Source organism: Haliotis rubra, unplaced genomic scaffold (assembly GCF_003918875.1).
Source record: "Haliotis rubra isolate DU_JTF1 unplaced genomic scaffold, ASM391887v1 Scf29, whole genome shotgun sequence".
In the NCBI taxonomy this organism is placed as follows: domain Eukaryota; kingdom Metazoa; phylum Mollusca; class Gastropoda; order Lepetellida; family Haliotidae; genus Haliotis; species Haliotis rubra.
Window position 1 is genome coordinate 1,718,429 of NW_025766957.1, and position 23,637 is coordinate 1,742,065.

The 23,637-nt window shown below is 40.0% G+C and overlaps 2 protein-coding genes and 1 long non-coding RNA gene across 3 annotated transcripts in view; 2 read left to right on the forward strand and 1 right to left on the reverse strand.

The window, feature by feature from the left end:
- On the reverse strand, window positions 1–10,965 carry LOC124281796 (synaptic vesicle 2-related protein-like). Its single transcript, XM_046717786.1, has 3 exons — window positions 9,648–10,965; window positions 8,903–9,184; window positions 1–2,859 (listed from the first exon to the last, which is right to left on the reverse strand). The coding sequence occupies exons 1-3, from the start codon at window positions 10,081–10,083 to the stop codon at window positions 2,183–2,185; spliced, it is 1,395 nt and encodes a 464-aa protein (XP_046573742.1). The 5' UTR covers window positions 10,084–10,965; the 3' UTR covers window positions 1–2,182.
- LOC124281809 overlaps window positions 9,214–23,637 on the forward strand; it is a 19,407-nt gene continuing 4,983 nt past the window's right edge. The window contains exons 1-3 of the long non-coding RNA XR_006899980.1: window positions 9,214–9,226; window positions 12,365–12,369; window positions 14,842–14,849. This is a non-coding gene — a long non-coding RNA (uncharacterized LOC124281809). The remainder of the gene's footprint in view (window positions 9,227–12,364; window positions 12,370–14,841; window positions 14,850–23,637) is intronic.
- The window catches only part of LOC124281801 (biotin--protein ligase-like), a 4,413-nt gene continuing 1,002 nt past the window's right edge, over window positions 20,227–23,637 (forward strand). The window contains exons 1-3 of the mRNA XM_046717793.1: window positions 20,227–20,797; window positions 21,034–21,237; window positions 22,955–23,182. Of these exons, the coding sequence (XP_046573749.1) occupies window positions 20,656–20,797; window positions 21,034–21,237; window positions 22,955–23,182 (574 nt within the window). The 5' untranslated portion in view covers window positions 20,227–20,655. The remainder of the gene's footprint in view (window positions 20,798–21,033; window positions 21,238–22,954; window positions 23,183–23,637) is intronic.

Sequence of the window (23,637 nt, forward strand, 5' to 3'; positions counted from 1 at the left end):
TGGACAATCTAACAGTACAATCATAGTGCTGACTGTGTGCAATGTAACAGTACAATTGTACACTGTGGACAATCTAACAGTACAATCATAGTGCTGACTGTGTGCAATGTAACTGCACAATCATGTTGTACACTGTGAGCACTGTAACAGTACAGTCTAAGTGCTGATTGTGAACACTGTAACAGTACAACCATAGAGCTGACTGTTGGATGTTCAACAACCAGTGTTGATGGTGGGTACAGTTACTGATCTTGTACAGCCAAGACACTGGGTTTTTTCATGTTTCTTTCCAATAAATAGAAGCAACAAAACCATTTCCTTTAAAAAAGCACAGTCGACTATACACTTGCATACATAAATCACCATCCAATAGTTATGACACCAGCTGTTCACAGAAAGGTGAGCAGGGGCAGCACTTGTGGCACAAAACATTATCAAACAACCATGGAAAACACTTATCTACAACTGCACTCATTCAAGCATTAACAAACATATAATCAATAAATATATATATACACATATAAATGCACCAATTCTGAAAACAGTAAAACCTTGGTTCAAACGGAAGCCTGACAGAACAACAGTCATACAAAGAAACTTCTCAAACCTTGGATATGTAAATTTCTTGAGGTTCTTCCCGCTGAGCTCCACACTATATCAGATTCTTTCTGTAGTAGTGTCTTCATCTGTCACACTTCAAGATGATGACTCCATCTAACTGTGAAGATCCGGGTTAGAATTGATCCTCAGCTTGTTGTTATAGAAAACTAGCATGATCAGGTGGTCAGGCTCACTGACACATGACATTGTATCCCAATTGCGTAGATCGATGCTCATGCTGTTGATCACTGGATTGTCTGGTCCAGACTTGATTATTTACTGACTGCTGAGTGCGGCATAAAACTAAACTGACTCACTCTTAGTAAAGGAAGCAGACAGCTGACAACAGATGCACACAGATATATGATGAAAATCTTCATCTGCTCAAAATGATAGGCACAGTGTTCCCTGTCTTCTTGGATATATAAAGTAGAAAATCACTCTGACAAAAACATCAAACATACACTATCCACAGAGAATTACCCTTGATTAATTGGTCCCCAGTACTCCTCGTTGTAAATCACAAGTGAATGTAATGGATATTAAAACAGATACTTGACTGCTCATTGTCTAAAGTGATGTCCTGTTTGGTCAATTCTGCGTCCAGATCTGTGTCCACTAGGAGAAATCACAAACTCTATAGTAATGGCCCCATATCTGCCCACTGTAGGCTGTTGTGTGGAGGCTGAATGTCAGGTCATTGTGTTGTAATATTAGATGCAAACCTTGAAGCTGACACACTAAGCATATGCTAAGGTTTCATGTTCCAATACAGAATGTCTTGATAGGGTTCCAAGTAAAATACTGACAGTCATGTCATTTCAGATACAATACAGGATAACTTGGTATGGTTCCTCACATACTGCAGGCATAGTGATATATCCACTGCTCATGGCTGAGTTTGGTTTTACACCGCTTTTAGCAATATTCCAGCAACATCACAGCGGGGGACACCAGAAATGGGTTTCACACATTGTACCCATGTGGGGATTTAAACCCGGGTCTTTGCCGTGACGAGCCAACGCTTTAACCACTAGGCTACCCCACCTCCCCTCACTGCTCATGGTATGAGGCCAGCATAGGGAGTGTACACAGTGTTTTCAAAGTACAGTCTATAGTGATTTAAATATGGACTACAAAGTGAAGTTTAATAGGGACTGGTTTGAACCCCCAACACTGACTTACCTCATGCTCACATGGCACAGCTTCTCATAAACATATACCATTAAAAAAAAGTAGGCGATATTGGATTTACAAGACTGATAAAACGCAAATGATGAAGCCAAGGAGAAAACAGATGAAATTAAGTGAATATGTGACAATTTATTCCATTCCTTTGGAAATGTTTCATCTGTATGGATATATATTACTTTTTCTCATATACATTGGCATTGGCTAGTGGTATGCTCGCAAAATGGAATATCCCCTACTTTTTTTTAATGGTATATTTGTCGAGATTGTCATATACACTCATCAAATGACTTCAGGTCCATATTCACATCAAATGCCATCATCAGATTATTGAAACATGTATTCTCACAGCAAAAGATCACACATACAAATAAATACCCACAAACTCCATCTACACTGTACTGGACACATTAACACTGCCTCTCTCCTTCCCACAGTCCCTCTTGTCGTTCAACTCCTCCCCTGCAGTCTCGACGCCCACAAAGAAGCTGAAGATGAACTGAAGCAAGAAGCAGGCAGTCCACGTTACTGGATAGAGCCATACCATATCAGACGACAACAACACTGCACCTACAAATGGAGTAATCAAGCCAGGAATTTCAATGATGATGTTCGCCCAAGCCATGGCGGTGCTCCTTACATCTGTTGGGTATATTTCTGGGGTAAATGCATTCAGTATGGAGTATATCGGCACCATGAAGAAATAACACACAATGACAAGCGCTGCTTTGATACTTTGTATGGGAATGAAAGAAAACAGAAGAAGTGATGCCCCAGTAAAGAATGAGAAGAATTTCAGACTGTTGATCCTTCCAAGCATGTGTCGTTCTATGACGATCATCGCAAGAGCAATTCCTGGTAGTTCGCCAATGAAAATGGTAAACATATTCATATAGGAATTCACTCCCAGTGAGTGCATGTATTCTGGAAGGTAGATGGTCACTCCCCAGTAACCGGTGGATTGGAAAAACCAGATGAGGCTCATGAATAGTGTTCTTCTGCGGAGCTCTGGAGATAACAGGTCCTGTATTCTTCCACGTGATGTAGAAACTGGGCAGATTATTTCACCTGAAACAGATACATATTAATATCAACATATTGGGAAACATGTTTTGTTTGTTTAATGCTGCACTCAACAATTTTCAAGCTATATGACAGCGTACTGTAAATAATTGAATCTGGACTAGACAATTCAGTGATTGACATCATGAGCATCGAAATACACAACTGGGATATGATGAGCTGAGTCAATCATGTCAGCGAGCCTGAACACTAGACCCCATCAGTTGCTTCTCATGACAAGCATGGGTTGCTAAAGACCAATTCTATCCTCGATCTGCATGGATAGCCTGATATATGAACCGTGAGATATTACTTCACACTAGTGGTGGTCCGATTAATTGAAATAATCGAAGATTGGTCGCAGTGACTAAGCGACCAAGCAATCGAACATGTTTTCTCGTAATCGAACACGACCAACCTTGGAACACTTGTTTGCATTAACAATATTTTTCACAAGGCTGGTTTTGTCTGTGTCATTAAATTTACATTTACGATATTGCGGAACTGAAGCAGGTGCTATCTTTCAGGACAGAATTCGTACCACATCTTTATACACTAAATTCAAGAAAAATAGTTCTATAAAGCTATGCTACCGTTAATACCAATAATATCACATAACCAGAGCCCAAACTGAAGTGGATTCATAAAAAAAACGAAAAAAAACTATAAGTGAACAGACGGAAAAGGCTGTAGGACTTATACTATGCTCTATCAGCATTACAGGACGGAAGTCGCAAGTGTACACATATATATATTGTTTACTGTTGTATTTTTTGTTCACTTTTGTTGTACTAAAAAAATTCCCAAATGTAATGTAAATAAGGAAAATCTAAAAATTCTATCTCTCAGCTGCAGAGGTCTCAATAATGATTTTAAAAGAAAACAGGTATTCAGGTTCTTAAGGCTAAAATAGGCAAACAAATTCTGTCTTCAAGACGTTCATTTCACTACTGAGCAAGAACAGTTAATCAAACAGCAATGGGGCTATAGCGAATGTTATTTCAGCCACTTTCGAAGCAATGCAAGGGGAACAGCTTTTCTTTTTAATAACAATTTTGAATTTAAGGTTACAGATCAACAAATTGATATGGATAATGGAAATTATATCCTACTGAGAGTAAAAATACATGATAGTGACTACACAATTATTAATGTATATGGACCTAATAAAGATTGCCCCGAGTTCATTACAAATATTAAAAATATGCTTAAACAACAAGAAAATGATAAATCTATAATATGTGGAGACTGGAACATGATATTAGACAGTAACTTAGACACCTATAACTACAAACACACAAGTAACCCAAAAGCCAGACAAGAACTATTAAATGTTATAACTCTATTAGACTTGAAAGACCCTTGGAGAGAATCAAACCCGTATAAAACACGCTTCACTTGGAGACAACCAACCCCACTTAAACAATCTAGGTTAGATTTCTTCCTTGTATCACATAATCTCCTACAGGCAGTTACACAAACCGATATATCCCCAAGCATTAATTCAGACCACTCAATAATCTCACTATCAATATCTTTAGGAGATACGATAAGAGGGAAAGGATTTTCTAAGTTCAATAACTCACTACTTCACGACGAAAAATATGTTGAAATAGTAAAAACTACAATAAAGAATACCCTACAACAATATGAAGTTAAAAAGATGGTGGTGGTGGTGGAATTGGGTTTTACGTCGTGCTTGAGAATATTTCGCTCATCTGACGACGTGCATGCGTGTGTATGTGTATGTGCGGCTGCTTGTACTAGCCCAGACTGAAGCTGGTTTTATAGTGCTAGCCCACTGAGATACCATGCCGCAGTGAAGCATGAACACCCCACTCAGACACATTATACTGACTCCGAGTCGACCAGTCCTTATTGTACCCATTAATGCCGAGCGCCAGGCAGGGACCAACAAGTACCATATTTTAACGTCTTTTGGTATGACGCGGTCGGGGATCGAACCCGCGACCTTCCGCACTCCGGGCGGACACTCTAACCACTACACCACGGAGGCGGTCAGTTAAAAAGGAAGCAAAAGCCGAAGAAACAAGATATACCATAAATGATCAACTATTATGGGATATTCTACTGTTACAAATAAGAGGTATGACCATATACTATTCATCTACAAAAAAGAAAATGACTTTGAACAGAGAAAAGGCTTTGGAAAATAAATTAAGAGAATTGGACAACAACCTGGAAACAGAACCAGCTGAAAAAAAAGACAGAAATAATAAAAAAATGATATGAAGTTAAACAAGACTTAGAAGAAATTAGCAAACAAAAGATAAAAGGCTTATACATAAGATCTAAGGCAAAGTGGATCGAACAAGGGGAAAAACAATCAAAGTACTTCTTACAATTAGAAAGCAGAATTGTTTTTAAATAAATCAATAATGGAATTGGAAAAAAAAGGAGGTTCAGTGATAAAAGATTATAAGGAAATACTAGAAGAGACGAGAACATTCTACAAGAAAATTTATGTAAGTGAAGACTGCACACAAATTAAATTAGGAGAATTGTTCATAGAAGATGAAATACCTAAACTGTCAGAAGAAGCTGCCTCATCTTTAGAGGGAGAAATAAAATACAAAGAAACACTTGTCGCTTTAAAGAAAATGAAAAATGATAAATGTCCAGGCCCAGATGGCTTCTCCAGTGAATTCCTCAAGTTTTTTGGGAATGACTTAAATAAATTTCTTATTAACTCCTTGAAGTATGCATATGAAAATGGTTCTATGTCCGTATCACAAAAACAAGGTCTTATTACATGTATCCCTAAGAGTGGTAAAAGTAAAAAAATGCTAAAAAACTGGAGACCAATATCAATACTAAACACCTCCTACAAATTAGCTTCTGCAGTTATAGCAAACAGAATAAAGATAATATTACCACTTATTATCAGTGAGGATCAAAAAGGTTTTATTCAAGAAGTTACAAGGCAGATATACGATGTAATGGACTATAGTGAATCATATCAAATTCCAGGATTATTACTGCTTATTGATTTTGAAAAAGCTTTTGACTCGGTTGACAGAAAATTTATGCAAAGTGTTATGGACTTTTTCAACTTTGGACCATGCATTCAAAATTGGATACGAGTACTGCTAAACGATAGTGAATCAAGTGTATTAATAAGTGGGTTCGCGAGTGAGTTCTTTAAGATAACTAGGGGCTGCCGACAGGGAGACCCAATATCACCCTACATTTAATGGCAAATAGATGTACAGAAAGTGTACAGTTGAGATGGTTTCATTTCAAGATTACTCACAATATTTTAACAACTAAACATAAGTTACACTTGATGAATTACACAGACTCTTCAATGTGCTCATTCTGTGAATCTGCTCCTGAAACAATTATTCATTTATTGTGTGAATGCCGATATACCGTGAAAGTATGGAAGGAGGTATCCGATTGGCTTGATATATTGTCTGAAGGAAATATTAATTTGTCGCACGAAAATATTATCTTTGGTTTCAAAAGTAAAAGCAACAACCCACTTAATCTGGTGTTTCTAATAGTGAAATATATGCTATATAAAACAAACCGAAATAATATAAACCCAGATTTTAAAGTGCTTCAAAGGGAAATACGCAACTACTATAAAGCTACCAAATATACGGCATTTTCTAATGCAAACCCAGCAAAATGTTACGCTTTCTGGTCCTCCTTCCATACACTTTTTGCTAATTATACCAACCTAGATGTTATACAAGTATAACACAATTTGACAAGTGCATCTGAATACAAGTACTTGTATACATATTAGCCTTGGGCAAGGATAACAGATATTAAATAGTAAATCCACCCTGAACATATGATGATGATTGTTTGTATTGATGGTTATGATGATGCTTGCACAATGTTGATGATGAGGATGTTTTTGTATGATGTTCTGTGCAATGTATTATGACAACAAATTGATAACGAGGATGTTTTGTATGACGTTTTGTACAATGTACTACGACAACAACAATTTGATGATGATGTTGTGTATGATGTCTTGTACAATGTATTATGACAACAAATTGATGGCGGAGGATGTTGTGTACGATGTTTTGTACAATGTATTATGACAAAAAATTGATGACGAGGATGTTGTGAACATTGTTTTGTACAATGTTATACAACAACAATTTGATGATGAGGATGTTTATGTATGATGTCTTGTACAATGTATTATGACAACAAATTGATGGCGAGGATGTTGTGTATGATGTTTTGTACAATGTATTATGACAACAAATTGATGAGGAGGATGTTGTGAACATTGTTTTGTACAATGTTATACAACAACAATTTGATGATGAGGATGTTTATGTATGATGTCTTGTACAATGTATTATGACAACAAATTGATGACGAGGATCTTGTGTATGATGTTTTTGTACAATGTATTATGACAACAAATTGATGAGGGAGGATGTTGTGTAACGATGTTTTGTACAATGTATTATGACAAAAAAAATTGATGATGAGGATGTTGTGTATGATGTTTTGTACAATGTATTATGACAACAACAATTTGATGATGAGGATGTTTTGTATGATGTCTTGTACAATGTATTATGACAACAAATTGATGACGGAGGATGTTGTGTACGATGTTTTGTACAATGTATTATGACAACAAATTGATGAGGAGGATGTTGTGAACATTGTTTTGTACAATGTTATACAACAACAATTTGATGATGAGGATGTTTATGTATGATGTCTTGTACAATGTATTATGACAACAAATTGATGACGAGGATCTTGTGTATGATGTTTTTGTACAATGTATTATGACAACAAATTGATGAGGAGGATGTTGTGAACGATGTTTTGTACAATGTACTACAACAACATCAAATTGATGATGAGGATGTTGTGTATGATGTCTTGTACAATGTATTATGACAACAAATTGATGAGGAGGATGTTGTTGTGAACATTGTTTTGTACAATGTACTACAACAACATCAAATTGATGATGAGGATGTTGTGTATGATGTCTTGTACAATGTATTATGACAACAAATTGATGAGGAGGATGTTGTTGTGAACATTGTTTTGTACAATGTTATACAACAACAATTTGATGATGAGGATGTTTATGTATGATGTCTTGTACAATGTATTATGACAACAAATTGATGACGAGGATCTTGTGTATGATGTTTTTGTACAATGTATTATGACAACAAATTGATGAGGAGGATGTTGTTGTGAACGATGTTTTGTACAATGTACTACAACAACATCAAATTGATGATGAGGATGTTGTGTATGATGTCTTGTACAATGTACTATGACAACAACAAATGTACTTTGGGAAATAAAAATACTTAAAAAATAAAAATAAATAAAAAAATTACATTTCATAGGCACTACAAGCTCGTTCCAAGTCATGATTGAATTTATCTTAAAGAATCCAGGAAATATGTGTTCCTAACATACTAATCATCATTTAAATATGCAAAATTTGCAAATGGACTTTAAGCAATTTGAAAAAAACCCTAATTACTACGTTTTTTTGTTGTTTTTTTGTGTGCATTAACAAAAACAACAAGGACATTTAATAAATGACGCTAACCAATTATTTTCGATGATTGATCGGTTGTGATGGACCAATAATCAATTATTAGATATCAACCAATTCCCAACACTACTTCACACATTACCTATTTAGCTCTTAAACAACAAATAACAAAAAGGTCCCATCTCCGAACAAAACTGGATTTTGTTTTAATGATTAATGTATTTCAAATAAATAAAATGATTCTTTTTTCTTCTTTAGACTCCCCAAGGAATTAATTTCTGTACTGTAAGCTGTGAGCATTGCACGGACTAGAGGGAGCGAGTGATTGAGTCGGATTTAACGCCACTTTTAGCAATATTCCAGCAATATGATGGCGGGAACACCACAAATGGTCTTCATACATTGTACCGATATGGGGAACAGAACCCGCATGTTCAGAGTGACAAGCGAACACTTTAACCACAAGGCTACCCCTGAAATTAATTAAATTTATATAAGAATATATGCCACAGGTATTACCTTCAGGTAGTTCTGTTTTATTTTGTGCTGCTATATTTTGAAGAACCTTCATTGCCTTTTCCTTCTGGCCACTGATCATGAGATAACGTGGTGATTCAGATCGCACGATGAATCTCAGAATAAACACGATTATGGATGGAACTGCACATGCACCAACAAACCACCTCCATCCAAAGCGAGGCAAGATAAGCCAGGCAATACCCCCAGCTGCCACAGCTCCGAGGGCACCACAGAATGTAATGAACACCATATAGGACCCTCGGTTTCGTTTTGGAAGAAATTCTGAAATAAAAATGAAAGCAGATGACAAGACCATCAACATTTGTATTCACACGGAGCACTGCTTTAAGTGCTGGTTGCAGTGATCAGCTTTTTCTCTGATATACTCAGGATGAGAATAAGTAATAACTGATCATGATAGTCATATTGATTTATCATTGGATTATATAGCATGGTAAATCTATTGTTCTCAGTCCACATTACTTCTACTGTACATAGTTGCATCCCTTGCCAGGCCAAGATGTTATGATTGGTGTTTAAATCCAAGATTTATCATGGTTATGACACTTGGGTTTCTCAGATAGATTCCAGTGCTGGTTCTGAGAATGTGATAAATTGCTGAGACCAGCATCAATCTGCAGTTTCCCTCATTAACCTGATATGACAAGCCCTCACAACTGATATAATGTTCAGAGCAATGATCCCCTCACTCACTCATGCACACACTCACTCACTCTATACTGACCTAGCAGCAGGACAAAGTCCACAGACTCCAGTCCCCCAGTTCCGACAGAGACGAGAGATCTCAGTACCACCAGCAGGATATAGGATGGAGCAAACGCTGAGGCCACCCCAAAGACACAACACACTGATATGGAAGCGATGAAGGGAATCTGACGTCCAATCCTGTCACTCAGCACCCCGAACACATACCCACCAACAATACCACACACTCCACTGAAGAAAGGAAGCCAGGCAAAGTCATAGTGACTAAGATTCCACTCCTTCTTCACAGGTTCGCTGAGGAAAACAAACACCAGAATTTCCGAACAAACAGCGAAATATCCACCTCCTGCAAGTATCAGCATCTTTATGTGAAAGAGTCCAAACTTAATTTGTGACAGGGCTTCATCCAGGTGGATGACCTTCTCCCACTGCCATCCTGATCCTGGAGCAGACATGTCTCAGATTCTATCTCATCTTCAGGAGTGAAGGACTGTATGGGTTCTTTGTCACATGGTGGTGATGGTTCATCTGGAGCTGTTGTTATCACTCCATTCGCCAAGCCAATGTCAGAGTCCCCTGTTGTCATTTTGAATAGTAAAAGATCGTTCACTCAGAGAAAAATATTTCTGAAAATGCATAAGGCAAACAGAAAAATAAATTTGATTAGTGCGTCAAATAAATGAGAGTGGAGGTATCAAAACAAAATCTACATAGCTTTTTGATAGTTGCTCAAAATTCCTATTCTCGTTTGCGTGGGCCATCCGTTCAGAGCCTCCAGCACTCCAGAAGGACAGAATCGTTGCTCTTTGCTCCGTCCATCCGTAATATGCTAACCCGTGACAATATTCACGAAATAGTTGAAACTGCAAGTGAAATGCCGGTAGGTAAACCCGTTTTCGTCCAAATGTGCCATCATTGTAACAGATTTTTCGCGGAGATCTGAATATTCATGCGGCATCTCAGCGAGTGTATTATTCAGAGCACACGTTCCCGAACCCATTCTGTAATATAGCTGGTTGTTTTGTTTGTTATAAAACAATAGCGAATGGTCTTGACTTCATTGCGGGTTCGGGCCGTGTTATTTCACACCGTAATGAAACTCATATTGTTATGTTTCTATGAATGATAGACACCTGTGACCTGAAATTGGACGTCCACATGGTAAACACACGGCATGGGAAATTGTAAAGGCTGACTCTTTGTGCGGAAATGGAGCCTCATATTTAGTCATTACTTTTTTACAAGGTCGTGTTTACAATACTATTCTGTGTAGCAGATGTGATAATTATAACGTAATATAATACATGGTGAATTTCTACAGTTATGCAATAACGGCGTCTCACGGGAAAGGGTCGCCGGTAGGGGTAGCCTAGTTGTTAAAGCGTTCGCTCGTCACGCCAAAGACCCGTATACAATTCCCCACATGGGTACAATGTGTGAAGCCCATTTCTGGTGTCCCCCGTCGTGATATTGCTGGGATGTTGCTAAAAGCGGCGTAAAACTATACTGACTCACTCACTCTCACGGAGAAGGGATAGTCAAGAGTGTCCGTTGCCCAAACTACTCTGATCAAAGATGACACAATACAAAAAGACAGAAATAATAATATATTGTAATGAAATTTATACAGGTTTGTAAGTCACAAACGCTCAGTCTAAATGAAACCTAAATGCAATCGAAAGATTGATGTGGGATGTTGTCACCTCAACAGTGCAGGCAGTAAGAGTCTTTGACTTTGTAAAAGTACAATTGACACCAAACATTAATCCGAATGATACTCAGGATGTGACGATAATAGGCTACTTATTGAAGAAGTATTAATAAAAGAATATGTAAACATTGCTGGTGCTAAAAGCATAAGTGTATACGTAATCACACGACCCAAAGGCGTGAGTATGGTTTTACGCCGCTTTTAGCAATATTCCAGCAATATCACGGCGGGGGAAACCAGAAATGGGCTTCACACAGTGTACCCATGTGGGGAATCGAACCCGGGTCTTCGGCGTGACGAGCGAACGCATTAACCACTGGGCTACCCCACCGCCCCTAAATGATGTTTAAAGGAATATATGAACATTACTGGTGCGAAAAGCATAGGTGTATACGTAACCACACAATCTCAAACCATTTTAACATAATCGCCCAAAAGAATCGTCACGTGCCTTCTATCAGATGATACAAAAATGATCCCAATTCAAATGGAAAAGATAAAAAATACCGAAAGAAAGTTAAAATTTCATTTTTGAGAATAATAAAAACGTTCATACATTGCAATAATATTCCAATGATGAAAACATATGCTGTAAAAATGCAGTTTATACACCAGTTACTAGCACTATACTTATATTTTGGATACAGTGACATTAGTTTTCAGTAGGCTTTGCTATGTTAACATAAACTGAACATAAAGCAAACGATGACACCTAGTTTTGTTTACATCCGGTGCTCCCAATTTGTAATGCAACCGGAAGGGATCCAAAGAATGCCGAAGACAGCCATAGGTTATGTGCCGCTCAGTGCCGAGGTTAGTCTGTCTCACAGTCCCTGAACCACATTAATTTCCCTACTGCAAAGCCCTCTCTGCAGTGCTAAAGCCCTAAATAAAGCAAGTCTAGTTTTCCTCAGGTTCAGAATCTCTGGTCTCCCTAGGGCTCCTTTTCAATATAAATAGGCTTGTTTGTTACTATCAAAATTATATATATTCAGAGACTAAGCGTTAGTCTATGCCGAGGTCAGTAGTGGTCAGTGCTTCCATATTGCTTCCAGATGACTGAGCACATGGATTGGAAACTCGGTCAGAGTTCACTGTTGGTCACAATAGCAAGTTTGAAAAAAAATAAGTGTAATTTTTAATTTAGCAATGAGCTAGAGACATGTTTGACTGGCAGGTCGAATTAGGAAGTTAAGTCTTAACACACAAGGTATTTTACTGAAGTCAATGTCCAACAGGATATATTGCAATGAGTAATTACCATTTATTCATGCCATTGAGGCTGAAGGGGTCGTTGTCGGCACGGAACCTCATTATGTATCTGCCCAGGTACGTTTTTTGTATACAGATACAGAAACCTGGTACCCTAAACAAGGGACGAGTCCATATTCAGCAACCCCACACCGAAACCGTATGTAGTCGTTCCTGTTCAACAGATTGCGAGTGGTATATTGTGCATCGCAAAACATCCGCTACTGAGTATACATACAAGTTTCTAATATAACGCAAATGCATCTAATAAAATAGTATGGCATTTCCGATCAAGAAACAGCACAGTGCTGAATTGACTCGTCCTTGGGTACGTGATTCTAGCTTGGGTACACATCTGTACCCGTGCCGACAACGACCCCTTCAGCACTCTTGGACCGATGTCATAGATGAGTGACATTTCGCAAGTTTGGCACAGCAAGAATATTTGATGAGAGGGACCAAACAATTGTTTTGAATTTTGAATTAACCAATATATTAAATTAAAAGCAGCACAGAATTGCTGATCATGTTAATAAAATAACTATGCATTGGAATCTACTTCACTTCCATACAGAAGACCGTGTTGAAATCTGCACACCAAAAGGGGCTCTCACCTCTTAAAATGAAATCCACAGATTGATATTGGTTGTTGTGGCCTCGACTGTGGCGGCAGAACGAGGAAGATTTCAGGTTTGGAGATCCAACGCTTCCTCTTGCCCTTGTCATGTGACAACATAGCCCCAGAGGATTGGCTGAAAACAATTGCTCTGGAACTCACGGCACTAGTGCCTTGGGCCCCCAAACCCTATTATATTATTGGTGAAGGGTATGATATTTGGTTACTTGTGCAAGGGACTGGGACAAAATACCCAGCCTTTACAATACAGTTGTACCGGTACTTGGGAAGTAAGATATTATGACGGGTGTCTTGTTTGCGGCGTGCGCGTTGGTTGTAAGTGCAACATGTAACTTAGGAATTGCTCTGTATTGCAGTGTCCCATTTTGAAGGCCTTCTATGCTGCTGGCGATTCTACTTAGTGTCCATTTAAACAGGGGTTCGTTCAAAAGAGTCCTCAAGAAATATTTATGTATCGTCATAACCTTTCTTGGACTTGTTTGCTAGCTGCAGTTACGTAAGGAAGACAGTGTATACAAATTTCCATTGACGAACGATTTCGGTCAAAATTCGGAAAAATATGGCTACTAAGGTTTTCCTACACCTTGTAGAGTTATATGACGACCCATCAACGCAATTGATAAATCCCTCCCTACTAATTACAGACCCATAAGTTTATTATCTATCCTCGGGGGAAAAAAATGAAAAAATAATGTTAAAGCATTTACATAACAATTTCAATAAACATAGCATTTTAAGTAAATTTCAATCAGGTTTTACTACTAACCACTCTACCACATCTCAACTCATTGAAATCTATCACAATATATGTTCAGCTCTAGATACTCATCACATTTATTGTATGATTTTTTGTGACATTTCAAAGGCCTTTGACAGGGTGTGGCATAAAGGGCCATTGCACAAATTAGAAAATTATGGTATTCGTGGCCATTTACTTAGTTGGTTAACAAACTATTTATCAGATAGACGACAGAGTGTTTCCATCAAAGGTACATTATCAAAAGAATTAAATGTTTTGCAGGGGTTCCTCGAGGATCTGTCCTTGGTCCATTTTTGTTCCTTGTGTACATCAATGATTTACCTGAAACTCAACAAATGTCACAAGACTGTTTGTCGACGACGCTTCATTTGGTGTTGCAGGAAAAGATGTAAAAACCATAGAAGCTACTCTTAACTATGATTTAGCAAAATTGAAAGAATGGGCTGGCAAATGGTTAGTTAAGTTTAACCCGAACAAGACCAAATTCAAATTTTTTTTAAAATGGAAACTGTCCACAAGTTCCTGACTTGATTTTCAATAATGAACATTTGAAACGTGTACATCAACATAAACACCTCGGTGTCATCTTTTCAGATAATACAAAATGGTCTCATCGTGCATCTGCTGTAATAGAAAAGGCTTCAAAAAAGTGTTTCCTCATTACAGACGCTAAAGTACGTATTACCTAGATATATCCTTTCTAGTATGTACGAAATGTATATTAGGCCTATATTAGAATATGCATCTGAGTTCTGGGATAATTACCCTAGCTATATTTGTGATAAACTTGAAATGTTACAACTTGAAGCAGCAAGAATTGTAACCGGATTGCCTAAATTCGCTTCAAGATATAGTTTATACAGTGAAACTGGTTGGTTACCATTGAAAGTTAGACGAACACAAAGGAAACTGTACATTCTACAAAATTGTAGATATGCAAGCTCCTGATTACCTGATAGATTTATTTCCACCTTTTACTGAAACCATTTCCGGATACAACTTGCGTAACAAATCAAATTTGGCTGTTCCTAAATTTCGCACCTCGGTTCTCCAAAAGTCATTTATTTATGATTCTGTCATAGAGTAAACCATTTCAATAAGTTTCTGTAAAACTTCATATATTCAAACAACATAATTGTTTCCATATATATCCAAAGTGCACCGAAATTCTATCCACTTTGTCTGTATTCCGCAATCATTCGGTGTAGCCCTTTTATAAAACAACCCCCCCCACCCCCCCACCCCCTCAGGGCAGGATCCCTTAATTCTCAATGCCATCAGTAAATGTCAGTTAACATCTCCCCACGTCGGCGGATCTTACGTATGTACATGTGCACAGGTCAATGACTTTGCACAACGTGGCGTAATGTCCCTATGCATAAAACGGACTCACATGGTCAGTCAGGGAGACCAAGCAGGGAGACCAGTCAGAGACGCGGCGAAGAAACGGGCCCAGATCATCCACCGAAGCGGACGGACTGTGCGGCTAGTCGGGGCGTCGGCCAAGGCCGTCGCCTCACCAACGACTCACGTCGACGAAGAATCGCCGTCCGACTTCTGAATGTGTGAAAGTGACAGAGCGGGTCTCCACATAGGGAACATTGGCCACTCGTCTATGTTGTAAGTTTTGACTGACCATATCGGATCAGTGGCTCGCCATTTAATTATCACCCTCGTGTTCCCCGGGCTGGTAGAGGTACCTCACGAGGGCCCTATCTGGTATCTGTTTCTCCTTCCACGCGAATGGTGCAGCCGACTCCAGCCACTATTGATTTTAGTTCTGATAGCTGCCGGCTGGTTTCTTGCCAGTGTCCCGAAAGTGGTTTCATGTTGATGGCCGACACCATCTGGAGGTAACCGCTGCTTATCCATTCAGTCGATCGCTTCCGGTTGGCTATTCTCTGCATACTGATGCCCTAATCAGCTTGCCAAAGTCCAATTGAATCTCTCAACTATGGCTTGGCTATGATGAGCTCCGGCAGCCAACACCTGACCTTGGTATCGTGTTTGTCTAGCAGGTATGACACGACACCCATGAACTCCCGCCCGGGGTCAACTTGCAGCTCTGTGGGCCACGTCAGTGGACTGCGCTTGTATGTACGTTCGAATCCGTGGGCTACCTGGTTAACGCTATTGGGCATGTTAATACCAAACTTCCTTCTAGGCACGTAGCGTGGTGCCGGTAAATAGATCTGCCACAGGGCTTGTTTTTCGCCACGCTTTGGTCAATCGCTTTGGGGTACTCGCGCCATTTTAGCCAGCTTATGTACGGCGCTAGCTCCTTTCCAGTACCCACGCAGGCTGTAGTAAATAGCCTCAAACTTTCTCTGATTCCGTGACATCCCGATATATACACCTATGGTCTTGGTTCAATTTTCTCATGTCCGTATCGCTGGCGTGCGTGTTTATCCCATCAATAGCTATCCAACACTTAGTGTCCATCGGCGACAGGGACGTCTTGTTTATAGTCAGCCCGTATATCCTATGCCCATCACTTCTAAGTGTGTTCATTTTATGTCTAAAGGTACGGGTCTTGAACAGGGCTTCCTTGAATCTGGCGTGTTTGATGTGTTGCTTCACCACATACTTCTTAACACCCTTCGCCTTCCGGATCTCACCATTGTCGGCCTTCATGACATCATGAGTACATCTTAGGTCTCAAGCCTATGTACTCGGCTATGGGCGTGCCAGCACACTCGTCCTTCATCTAACCCAGGACCATTTTATTTACCATGCTGTGTATGGCATGGTCCTTGGAGTAGTCGCTGGTGTCGTACAAATCGAGGCGTTTTTTCATGTCCTCATACATGTCCTCGGTTTGAATCTCCATCAGCAGGGAATCTGTGTCAGTGTACAGCACTTCACACCTGTCGCCGTACTGTTTCTTCAGGTCGTTGTAGTAAAAGTCGTACATCAGGTGTTTGGATAAATCGAGGATGCTCATCCCCACGTAAACAGGCCGGTTGAGTTTTATGTGGCTTTTCTTCATGTGTAGGGCAACTAGGTCGTCGGTGAATATCTTGCTCCGGTTGAATGCCGGGCTGGCTATCAGTCTCCTGAGCTTGTCTTCCTCATTCACGGAGAACAAAGACAACTACCTAAACAAAGTCGTTAACAACGGAACCCTGCTCTTGGCTTACGTCCCGGCTCAGAGTAGTCATCAGCCCAGTCGCCAGTATGGCAGCCCACATGCTATCGAGTAAACCGGGAGTGCAAGACGGGGCATTGCAGTTGGTGTCTGAATTCGCTGGCGTGGTCAACGTCCTGGCGAGCCTACCGGTGAACTCCACGCTGGTCATCAAAGTCTACTTAGGGGAACCATCGACGGATGAATTCGAAATCGTGAAGGGGGTTAAACTCGGGTGGGTGAAACGGCACCAGTATCAGGTTTGCACTGTTTACGTGCGGGTGGGAGTCGACTCCCACACCAGTCTGCAGGGGGTCATCGTGATCGTGGAAGACACGATATCACTCACCAAGATCTTCCTACCCGACAACATACACTTCATGGGGTCAAAGTTCACCCCTGAGAAATTATCAGAAAAATAATTGGAAACTATCTCGTAATAGTAATATATCAATGTCCAATCATCGCCCCAACGCCACACTTAACGATCTAGGGGACACAGAGGGATTCGATCAGCCCGGTGAGGAAGGTGGCTCATACGTCCTACACTTGAAAGACAACGTGTATAGGCGGGTGGCAATGGCCGATCATCTACCCAAAATCACACTCGGGGGCCTAGGAGGCATAGAGGGGTTTGATCAGCCTGGCGAGGAATACACCTCGTACGTCCTACGCTTAAGAAACGGCCTGTACGTGCAGCAGCCTCTGGCAGACGCCCTTAGAGAGCCCAAATGGTTGATCAACATGACCCTCACCGCACCTTATATCTCGTTAAACCAAGAGGGACATATCTCCCAAATTAGGAACAACGGTATCTTGCCTGGGGCTTTCATTCCGGGGCCTGGTATACTTCCTAAGCTAACACCGGATTACACGGGCAACATGTTAGATTCACCCGTGAAGGGGGAGTTAAGGTTTGACGGCCCCGCTTCCGAAACGGGGCTTATGGTTGCAAGACGAGACTTCACACTCATCATAGAATTCTATCTCACCATACACCAGGAACTCCTACCTGGAACAACAGAACTACAATTTTTACCTGCGGTGACAATATACTGGGATCACCTGGTCATAGACCCCCTGGCCACTTTTTCCAGTCCCGAAACACAACGCCACCGTTTCGTCATACAACTGGACTCCCGAAAGGATCCTATATCCTATTTATCCTCCAAGGGGGTTAGTGTGTTCATAGTGTCACCTATTAGCCTCTCGCCTATTTCCCTGCACAGAGATCTAGACCTTATAAGCTTCAAGTACATTGATCGACTATTAACTGAAGCCCAATTAAAAAATATCCCATAAGATATATTATATGCACACAGAATGGGTCTGTACCCAGTCGTAGAGGAAGTAGCGAAGACCCTGGAAACCATAGACGGGTTCCGCTTGAGACAGTTATGTGATGTAAAACGCCAACTAGAACAAGACCGCGACACGCGGGAGGCACTATACTATATAAGAAGTACCATAGAGCTTTCAATATCGTGGGCGGGACTGATACTGCCCTTATGGCAACCAGCATGGGACTAGGGGCGGCAGGTGTTGGGTTGTTAGCCACCATAGTGCTAGGTATTGAAATAACAGCTGGGGTTGTAGGGGTGGCAGGGTTGGTGTTTAAGTTTGCATCACGCAGACTGCATCGTAAGGCATTGAAACACGACGAGATCAGGGTTCTGGCCGAAGCAAAGCTGAACACGGTAAGTGAGCGTATTTCGGCAGCACTCACTGACAGTAAGATCTCAGAGGAGGAATTTCGTTCAATCCTCTCTGAACTCGACAAGTACCGTAAGATGAAACAAGAAATCCGGTCCAAGTCTCGTAAGTCTGCTATCAGCGAAGACGAGAAAAAAAGTACATAGAACAGGGGATACAAAAAGCCCAGCAAGCCTTTATTACGAACACCAAAGAGACCATAGGCGATTCACATTAAACTTTTTCATCGAGGTCAACACGGCATAGAGCTATCACGTGATCAGGAAGTGGCACGTGGGGTCGGGAAGTTAACTGGGGATTCAAAAGTAGTAGATACGATGGGGGCGAGATCTAAGGGCCTGACAAAGCTTTATTAATGAAATAAAGCTTTACAGCGACCTTTCTTGAAAGTGATCTCATACCCCCATTACTCCTACTACTGCGTTCTGTCACGTGATTTCCATCTTATGTTCCATTTCTACCATTATTCCCCAACCATAGTAAACATGGCTGCTGCTGTCTTCAACTTCACACCTGACTTGTCCTCCATCTCCTGTCCACATCTTGATCTGAGAGTACCACAACGAACGCCCTAGGACAATTCTGCAAGTTATGGAATGCTTCTCTCCTCTACAACAAAATGTGCAAATTCCAGACTCGATTATTTACAGATCGCCGCTATATAGCTGGAATATTGCTGAGTGCTGCGTAAAACTAAAACTCATTCACTCATTCAAATGCGTTAACCTATGCCAGTCACCTATCGTGTTATATTACTTTATTGTTGATCAAGCCCTGAGAAGTTATTGTTTTAAACGAACTTAAACGCATAAAAATGTGTTTTTAATCTCAATGTGGATATATATTTCAATGTGTTTCCTATATATACAGATGTAAGTAGTTTAGTTAAAGTGCTTGTCCGATTTCGCGAGTTGCTGTAACATTGTCAGCGCGACACATTTCAATGATGTTATTGGGTACACATTTAGGAGGTACAGTTTACAATCCGAAGTTTCCCATGACCAGAGGGTTAACTGGGCCAGCAGAGGCAGGTAGTCATTTTGAAAACAATATCATTCATATATGACTATCACATAATCCAAAAAAAACCTGACCGTATTCGTAACCTTGAAGTGTTTCTGCTTGAATTCCAACCAAATCAATTACATGCCATTATTGGTCCATGCACAAGAACATTGGATATTTGCGCAGGTTTTGAGGGGTGGTGGGATAGCCTAATAGTTAAAGCGTTCGCTCGTCACGCTGAAGACCCGGGTTCGATTTCTCCACATGGGTACAATGCGTGAAGCCCATTGCTGGTGTCCCCCGCCGTGATATTGCTGGGAGTGAGTGAGTTTAGTTTTACGCCGCACTCAGCAATATTCCAGCTAATATATGTCGGATATTGCTGGGATATTGCTAAAGCGGCATAAAACTAAACTCACTCCCTTGAGAGTATAAGAAACGGTGTTACACGATTGTAGAAGTACACGAATAGATACAAACGAGACACACCTGAGACAGCATTTTACGCAGAATTGTTTTATAAAACGCTGGAATCGCCCGTGTAAATATACGAAATAGACTGGGCCCAATGGAGTAAAAATTATATTGAAAACCAAAAAGAAAACTAAGTAATAACATAACCCTCCTCACGGCGTGAGTGACTCAACTTCCTACATAAAACCGTGTATGTGAGTTTAGTTTTTACCATTTAACGATAATAAGTTGCTAGTTGTTAATTAGTGTTTGAAATATTAAATATTATCATCGTGAGATAAATGTGTTTGATAGAATAGTATTATGAATATGATTGTGTGTAAATCGTGTAGAATGTGTTGTATCAAAAATGATGATTTTGTATGCATTACTTCTATTCATAATGCCTGCGACACATTCCAGTGTCGTTTTAGAATGGTTTGATCCACAATTTTATAAAATCACGATTCGGACGAGCGACTGCCTCAATCAAGGACAAGAACGAACATTAGGTAGTGCAAACACCTGTCATTCACTGACACTGAAGAGTAGAGAAATCTGTCACCACGACTCCACCATGTGAACTTGTGCTATAGCAATCAATTTCAAAACATGTTTATTGAACTAGAATGATATCAGTGCATGCCGCCATGAAAGCAAATAGCGAGGTGGATGGGGTTCCACACAAGTCCTCCCGATCAACGTGGATACTGAATTTCACTATAAAGGCTTTGATGTGAGTTTTCAGGTGGTGGCTTGATTAGTGCGCTGATGGTGTATTTGGGGCTGGTTCGACTGAGACGACTGCTGGGGATGTCTAAGCGTAAGGTGTATGTGTATCATGGGGAAGGAGCGGAGGTGAAGTGTCGAAAGCAGCTGTTTGCATCACTGAAGGAGGCAGTTGATGAGACTTACACTGTTGCCTATATAAAACCAGCCGATATCATTGAAGGTAAGTCGTGTCATCTATCCTTGTATATAACCAGCAGCTAGAATTATTATATGTTCTCAGATATGACCTTAAAATAATTGGCAGTGTATTTTGCAAAATCTCAAAATATGTACGGAGGCAATAAAATTAAAATATATGCAATGCGAATATTTCCTTTCTAAGATAAAGACATTTGATTAGCATTTATGAAACTTCAAATTTTATTTATTTCTGTAAATAAAATGTTCAGTATGTTGATGTAAGCATCAATAAGTGTACAACCCTAACCCTGTACAGCAGGCCGTTATGGGAGTGGGGAAAATAGTGAAATATGATACCCTGAATGAAACTTTTGTTCAACTAGCAATGCAATCAAATGTATACATACAGTATTTCAAACATGAAATGTACACAGTGAGTTTTATTTCATGAAGATTTATGGTTAGAATTAGTTTGTCTCACCGTCCCTGAACCACATTATTTTCCCTAAAGCCAACTCCTCCCTGCAATTCTAAAGCCCTAAATGAAGCAGGTCTAGATTTCTCCAGGTTCTGAATCTCCAATCTCACTGGGGCTCCTTTTCAATTTAAGTGGGATTGTTTGTATCTATCAAAATTATATGTATTCAGAGACTATAGTTTGGCATGAAATGCATGTGGACCCGTTTTTTTTGTAAATATCTCTTCATCCAATGACCCAATCGATCTCAAACTGTGCAAGTGGATGTTTTGTCAGACAACCTAATCACATTGTAAATCACCGATTTTATGCATTTGTATTAAAGAATCTGTCTGTGTAACTGTCAACAAAATAAACAGCAGAACGCAGAGGGCTTTCAGAGGGAGGGAGCCAATGACCTGTAACAGCGGCAGTGTTGGGTCATAAAGGTAAACGTTCGTCAATGTAGGTCAGCCTTGCTCATGACCCTGATGTCAAAAGAATCTAACTTTGGATGCCTACCTTTTTGTACAAGGTTTTGTTTATTGGTTGTTGGTTTATTTTTCACAATTGTTAGCACGATGTTCTTTTTCATGCCAAGAGCAAAAGTTGGACGTTTCATGTAATCCGACACCTTATAAATCGGTTTGCTACGTTTGCTCTCTTTTTAAACAAAATTCAACACATTTCTAATTAAACGTTTAGCATCATCTGAATAAGCTTTCATGATGACAGCTAGACGTAGCCAATGTGAATGATCCAAACAGTCTATCACTGTGCAGTGCACAGGTAACTATCATGAACTGCACGTGCATTTACCTTTATGACCCAACACTACCGCTGTTACAGGTCATTGGCTCCCTCCCTCTGCAAGCCCTCTGCGTTCTGCTGTTTATTTTGTTGACAGTTACATAGACAGATTCTTTAATACAAATGCATAAAATCGGTGATTTACAATGTGATTAGGTTGTCTGACAAAACATCCACTTGCACAGTTTGAGATCGATTGGGTCATTGGATGAAGAGATATTTTAAAAAAAAGGGTCCACATGCATTTCATGCCAAACTATAAATGTTAGTCTTGGTTAGTATCTGCCATCAGACTCCAATGTTTATCATAAGAAAGGGCTAACAGTATGGCTGGATGCATGTCACCATGACCCAACAACAGAGATTGATGCTCGTGATGTCAATAATTGGAGTTCCTGTTCATAGCTGGAACATTGTTTAATGTGGCATTGAACAACAGAGAAACAAGAACAAATTACACCCTTTTTAATTTGTCCTTTACCTTGGACAGGTCATTGGGTCAAGGATGCTGCACTGCTTGCTATTGGTGGAGGATATGACCTTGGCCTCATCCGTGCACTAGGGGCTTCTGGGATAAAGATTATCAGAAACTATGTGCTGAAAGGAGGGGCATACTTAGGGTTGTGTTCAGGGGGGTACTTCGGCTGTGACTTTATAGAATTTGACAAATGTGGACCTTTAGAAGTTTGTGGAGAAAGACATCTGAAGTTTTTCCCAGGTATGTGAACCTTTTGTCCTTTGTTTATGATACTGATTTTTGTGCAGAGTGTTATTGGATGGTGATTTCTGGTGTTTGACTGCTGAGATGTGCCTGAAATATTTATAAAATCAACTCTCTCTCCTCCCTCACACACCCGCATGTAATCCTAGTTTTCCCAAGTAGCAATTCAGTGTTAGAACAGTTGCCTAGCATTCTATACTGCTGGAAATGGGCAGCTATACTACTCACACTTTGCTAAGGATCACAAAAATGGCACCAATCAACCATTTTGCAAATCATGGAATGAGTCATTGACAAGTACACAACACCTGTCAATAGCAGGTATGGGATCCACAAGATGAAATGACATACTGAAACCTAGGATCCATGCTTACAATAAGCTTATCTATTTAGACCAAATTTGACCCCACATCATAGTTTTCTGTTGAATCCATGATTTGATCCTTAGCAAA

Bases quoted from the DNA above. Each gene is read 5' to 3' on its own strand.
- LOC124281796 (XM_046717786.1), bottom strand. From the start codon at position 10,083: ATGTCTGCTCCAGGATCAGGATGGCAGTGGGAGAAGGTCATCCACCTG. The intron at 9,185-9,647 runs GTCAGTATAGAG...TTTTTATTTCAG, and splicing joins GGACTTTGTCCTGCTGCTAG to AATTTCTTCCAAAACGAAAC. The intron at 2,860-8,902 runs GTAATACCTGTG...TATCTGTTTCAG, and splicing joins TAAAACAGAACTACCTGAAG to GTGAAATAATCTGCCCAGTT.